Source organism: Apium graveolens, chromosome 7, assembly GCF_009905375.1.
Source record: "Apium graveolens cultivar Ventura chromosome 7, ASM990537v1, whole genome shotgun sequence".
NCBI classification, from domain to species: Eukaryota; Viridiplantae; Streptophyta; class Magnoliopsida; order Apiales; family Apiaceae; genus Apium; species Apium graveolens.
The window spans coordinates 5,783,391-5,789,615 of NC_133653.1; the positions used below are offsets into that span (position 1 = coordinate 5,783,391).

General features: G+C 39.7%; 1 protein-coding gene across 1 annotated transcript; it reads right to left on the minus strand.

The window, feature by feature from the left end:
- Window positions 1–5,283: 5,283 nt before the first annotated feature.
- Window positions 5,284–5,847, minus strand: LOC141673170 (uncharacterized). Its single transcript, XM_074479903.1, has one exon. It carries the CDS (start codon window positions 5,845–5,847, stop codon window positions 5,284–5,286), a length of 564 nt encoding a protein of 187 aa, XP_074336004.1.
- Window positions 5,848–6,225: the final 378 nt, after the last annotated feature.

Consider the following 6,225-nt stretch of genomic DNA (forward strand, 5'->3'; position numbering starts at 1 on the left):
CAAGACCAGTAATCTTCTTGTCATCAAAAGAGACATTGATAGATTCCATGACCACTTTTGTTCTCAAATTATAGATTCCTTCATCAGCTTTTAGATCAAACTTTGATAGCTGTTCAGGATGAGTCTTGAGAACAAAACACTTGCATCCAAATACATGAAAATATTTCAGATTTGGCTTCTTTTTCTTCACCATCTCATATGGTGTTTTTCCATGCTTGTTAATGAGTGTTGCATTTTGAGTAAAACAAGCAGTATGCACAGCTTCAGCCCAGAAATAGGTTGGAAGCTTTGCTTCTTCAAGCATTGTACGTGCAGCTTCAATGAGAGTTCTATTCTTCCTTTCAACAACTCCATTTTGCTGTGGAGTTCCAGGAGCAGAAAATTCCTGCTTTATTCCATGGCTTTTACAGAACTCTTCCATTATCAAATTCTTGAACTCAGTGCCATTATCACTCCTTAAAACTTTCACAGAATCTTTGACCATTTTATCCAGATGTTTGATATGATCAATCAAGGTTGATGCAGTTTCACTTTTTGTATGCAAGAAATATACCCATGTGTATCTGGTGAACTCATCCACTATGACCAACGCATACTTCTTCTTTGCAATTGACATGACATTTACTGGACCAAATAGATCAACATGTATTAGATGATAAGGCTTAAGAATTGATGATTCAGTCTTGCTCTTGAATGAAGATTTTCTTTGTTTGGCTTTCTGACATGAATCACAAAGACCATCAGGAGCAAATACTGTGTTTGGCAATCCTCTCACAAGATCTTTCTTGACCAGTTCATTTATATTGTTGAAATTTAAATGAGAGAGTTTCTTATGCCAATTCCAGCTTTCTTCAATTGATGCTCTACTCATCAGACAGATTGCAGAACCATCAGTACTTGTTGAAAGCTTAGCTTCATAAATGTTACCACGCCTGTATCCTTTCAGAACAACTTTGCCTTTAGATTTACTCACAATTTCACAGTGTTCTTCAAAGAAATCAACATGATAACCTCTGTCACAGATTTGACTTATACTCAGTAGGTTGTGTTTAAGTCCTGAGACCAGAGCTACTTGTTTAATTATGACATTTCCAAGATTGATATTTCCATATCCCAATGTTTTTCCAATGTTGCCATCTCCATAAGAAACACTTGGGCCAACTTTCTCCACAAAGTCTGATAGCAGGGCCTTATTTCCAGTCATATGTCCTGAACATCCACTGTCCAGAACTAGAATATTTTTTCTGTTGCCCTGCAATCACAAAGACCACTAATTATTAGTTTTAAGGACCCAGACTTGCTTGGATCCTTTGGCCTTATTAAGTTTGTTAACATTTGCAGCGGATTTAGCATCAGAGTTTATGTTAACATTTTTCTTATCAGAACTTACACTATCAGACTTTGAATCAGAATTTACACTAGAAGGAATAATGGAAACTTTCTTCAAAGAAGGTTTTATTTGATAATAATCATAGTACAAACTATGATATTCCTTACAAGTATAAATGGAATGCCATAAACTACCACAATGAAAACAAGGATTTTGTGGTTTGTATCTAACAGACTGACTCTTAACTCCTGATTTTGAAGGTAAGGAGTTAATATTCTTATTCTTCCTGCAAAAAGAAGCCAGATGGTTAGAACTTCCACAGTTATGACATGTTTTCCTAGGAGCATCAGGAACAGGTTTATAATCATTGCTTTTATTCACACCTTCCTTTCCATTCCTATTTTTCCTAGGTGATTTTACCTTGTTTGCATTCTTAACATCTTTCAGCTTATGTTTAAGCTGCTTCTTCGTCATTAAGCCTATGTTCACTTCAGCTGTCTTTTCCTGTTTTAGTTTGTCAGAAGTTGATTCCTTTGTAACTTCTGATTTTTCATTTTCAGACTTTACAGTTACAAACTTAACAGGTTTTAACTTTGGCTTTTGCTTATCAACAGACTTAATTTCTTCAGTTCCTTTATCTTTCTTATCTTCTCCATAACCTAAGCCCTCTTTCCAGTTTCCACTACTTAGCAAATTTTGAGTTGTTTTGCCAGAGTTAGTCCAAGTCTTGATAATCTCTCTTTCCTTTTCTAACTCAGTTTTTAGAGATTCATTTAATTTTAGCACTTTATTCCTAACATAAAAAACATCATCTCTATCCTTCTGAGTTTGATGGAACATGACTAACTCTTTTTCTAAGAAATCATTCCTTTTCTTAAATGCAAGATTTTCAGAAGTTAATCTTTCACATGTTAAAGATTGATCTCTATAGCTAACAAACATGGTTTTAAGATATCTTCTCAACTCATTAATATCATCAGTATGAAAAGCATAAGTAGTCTGAGGTACCTTTGTTTCAGCAGCTTCAGAACTGCTCTCAGCACTTTCTTTATCAGCATTTGCCATCAATGCATAGTTCTCCTCACTTTCAGAGTCTGAGGTGTCTGTCCAGCTTTTCTGCTTTGTGACAAGAGCCTTGCCTTTATCACCCTTTACCTTCTTGCAGTCAGGAGATATGTGGCCTTTCTCACCATATTTATAGCATTTAACATTGGTGTAATCTCCTCTGTCAGACTTTCCTCCTCTGCCTTCAGATCTTCTGAAATTCTTCTTATCAGAACTTATGCCTTTCCTGGAAAACTTCTTTCCCTTCCTGAACTTCCTGTATGCAATCTTTGTGATTCCTTTCACCATAAGAGCACACAGCTTCATCATCTCCTCATCAGCATCAGTCTCAGGCAAGCTTTCAGAATCTGAGTCATCATTACTCTCAGAACTTGATGACTCAGTATCAGACTTTATGAAAAGAGCTTTACCCTTGTATTTCTTTGAGAAAGCTGCTTTGGGGAATTCTTCTTCAGCCTTAAGAGCAACTGTCCTTGACTTTCCTCCTTTCCTCTTGCTTCTTTGTTCCATCTCCAGCTCATGAGTCTTGAGCATTCCATAGATTTCGTCAAGAGTTGTTTAATCAAGATTGTAGTTGTCTCTTATTGTCGTTGCCTTCAAATCCCAGCATTCAGGAAGAGCTAACAGGAACTTAAGGTTTGAATCTTCAAGATCATACTCTTTATCAACCAATGACAAATCATTCAAAAATTTGACAAATCTATCATATAAATCATTCAATGACTCATTAGCCTTTGAGTCAAAGTGTTCATACTCTTGAGTGAGTATTGTCTTCCTGTTCTTCTTAATTGTGTCAGTTCCCTAACACCTTGTTTCCAGAGCATCCCATATCTCCTTAGCAGTCTTGCAGTTGATTACCCTGTTGACATTACATTATCAATGGCACTATGCAGTAAGTGGCGTACCTTAGCATCCTTACCAATTGATGCTATGTCTTCAGCAGTATAATCACTCTTCTCCTTTGGTACGGTCTTTGCTGCTTCACCTGCAACTGCAATAGCGAGCTTGGTTGGTTTGTGAGGGCCTTCCTTGATTCTATCAAGGTATTCTGGATCTGTTGCTTCCAAGGAACATGGTCATCCTTACCTTCTATATGGGATATTTAGATGGTCTCAGTATGGGGACTCTGATGGTCTCATACCGACTCTGAATTTGTGTCTTTGATGGTTCCTCAGTTGTGGTAGGCTTAGTTGGAGTTTCTGTGTCCGACATGATTGTGTTTGGATCTTTAACTGTATGTGTGTTAACAAAGTAGCTCTTATACCAATTGTTAGGTCACACACACACTGTAGAGGGGGTGAATACAGTGTATAGTACACTCAAATCGAACTTTAAGAACTTAAGTAACAGAAAATAAACTTTATTGAAACAATAAACTCTGTTACAGTATGGAACTGTTACCTCTCAGTGATGAACAAATATCACGAGAGCTGCTAGGGTTACAATGAATAATCTTCTCTAATAATGATAACACTTATAGTGTAAACCCTATGTCTGTGTTTATATACTACACAGTTACAAGATAATCGCTAATTGATATGGAATATAATTCTGCTTCCTAAAATATATCAATCAGATATCTTTTCTTCTAAGTATCCCATTCTTCACGGAATTCCTTCTTCATGCATATCTCTTCTTATGTTTATCTCAATCTTCTTTCCTTTAATCAGCTACTGTCCTTATCTGATTATCCTTCAGCACTTAAGTTCTGATATCTATCTTCTGATGATTATCTCCTGATAACATACGTACTGATATCCTTAAGTCCTGACTTCCAGTATAAGTACTGATCAACAGTTAAGTACTGATTTATCCTGTTCAGTAAGATCTGAAAGCTAAACATAAAACATATTAGCCATGACATTATCAAATATATCTAACAGAGCATCTTCTCGAGTCTCTTCAATCATGTCCAAGTAGAGTCGATGGTTGACCTCATTCGCCTCTGAGTCATAGTTATCCCTTCGAAAAGATCATGCCCCTATTTCAACTGGTACCATGGCTTCACACCCATATACCAAAGAAAAAGGGGTCTCTCCAGTTGTAGTCCTAGGGGTCGTGTTGTAAGACCACAGGACCTGTGCGAGCTCCTGTGGCCATGTTCCTTTCTTTTCCTCAAGCTTTGCCTTCAAGGTGTGCTTAATGATTTTATTAACAGCCTCCGTTTGCCCATTGCTTTGGAGGTGACAAACCGCACTAAAACTCTTCTGAATTTCTAGCTGCTCACAAAACTCCCGCATCTCCTTGCTATCAAACTGCTTCCCGTTATCAGATACCAACTTGTAAGGGATGCCATAGCGGCATACAATGGTTCTTTACACAAATTCCTTGAGATTTTTTGCCGTGATGGTGGCCAAAGGCTCGACCTCTTCCCATTTAGTGAAGTAATCCACCGCAATAACTGCATACTTAACACCCCCTTGGCTTTCAGAAGTTCTCCAATCAGATCAATTTCCCACATAGCAAAGGCCCAAGGGCTCATGAGGGATGTGAGTGGATCCACGGGGCTGTTGTAATAATTGGCATATCGCTGACACTTATCACAAGCTCGTGAGAATTCAAAGGCATCTTTTTTCAGTGTTGGCCAATGGTAACCTTGACGGAGGATTTTCTGAGCTAGAGAGCTACCCCCCGAATGATTGCCACAAATTCCCTCGTGCACCTCTCTTAGGATATAATTGCATTCATCCCCATCTATGCACTTGAGGAGGGGCGCACTAAACCCTCTTCTGTACAGGATCTCATCATATATCACATAGCGGGCTGTCTTGTACTTTATTCTTTTCATCTGGAAGTGATTCTTCTTTTATGTAGGCTAAGATATGTGTCATCCACGTGGGGCCGAGGTCACTACCAATGTTGTCCACCTCGTGTTCGGGCATACTAGGCTACCTCTGTATATCAAGGGGCACGACCCCTAACAGAGTGGCCTCACGGCGCGAGACGAGCTTAGCCAGCTCGTCCGCGCCTTCATTCTTCCTGTGCGGAATCAGTTCCAGCCTCACCTCGTTGAACCTTGCAATTATCCTCTGCACACATTTCAGGTAAAGCTCTGTTCTTGGCCCCTTAGCTTGGTATCCCCTGTTTATTTGATAGACCACAATCATGGAGTCACTGAACACATTCAAATTCTCCACCTTCATTTCCAAAGTCAGCTTGAGATCGTTAATCAGGGCCTCATACTCAACATCAGTGTTGGTTGCATGAAAGGCCAGATGGGTTGCACGCCTGATCTTGTGGGACTCCGGGCTGATCAGCTCAATTCCAGCTTCTGCCCCATCTCCATTAGAGGCTCCATCCACGAATAGGCTCCACCATGGGGCACTATTTTGATTTTCCATCACGACCTCCTCTACACTAGGTATGACAACAAGGGCTCCCTGCTCCACTTCCTGATGTGGAGGAAATTCAAGGACAAAATCGGCCAAGGCCTGGCCTTTGATTGCGGTCATTGGCTTATAATCCACCTCGAATTGGCCGAGCTCAACCGTCTACTTCAATATTTGACCAGAAGTCTCTGGCTTGTGTATTACCTACCTGGGGGATAGGAGATTCGTACTTCTATCCTATGCGCCTGAAAATAGGTCCTGAGCTTTCGGGAGGCCAGGATCAAAGCATATGTTAATTTCTCGAGACTTGTGTACCGAGTCTCCGCATCGGCTAGCCTCTTACTCACATAGTATACAGGGAGCTGGATACCATCTTCCTCTCGGACCAATACAACATTTACTGCAAAGTTAGACACGGCCAAGTATAGGACTAAAGTCTCTCCTGTCTTTGGGTTGGACAACATTGGGGGACTGCTGAGATGCTTCTTTATGTTCTGAAAG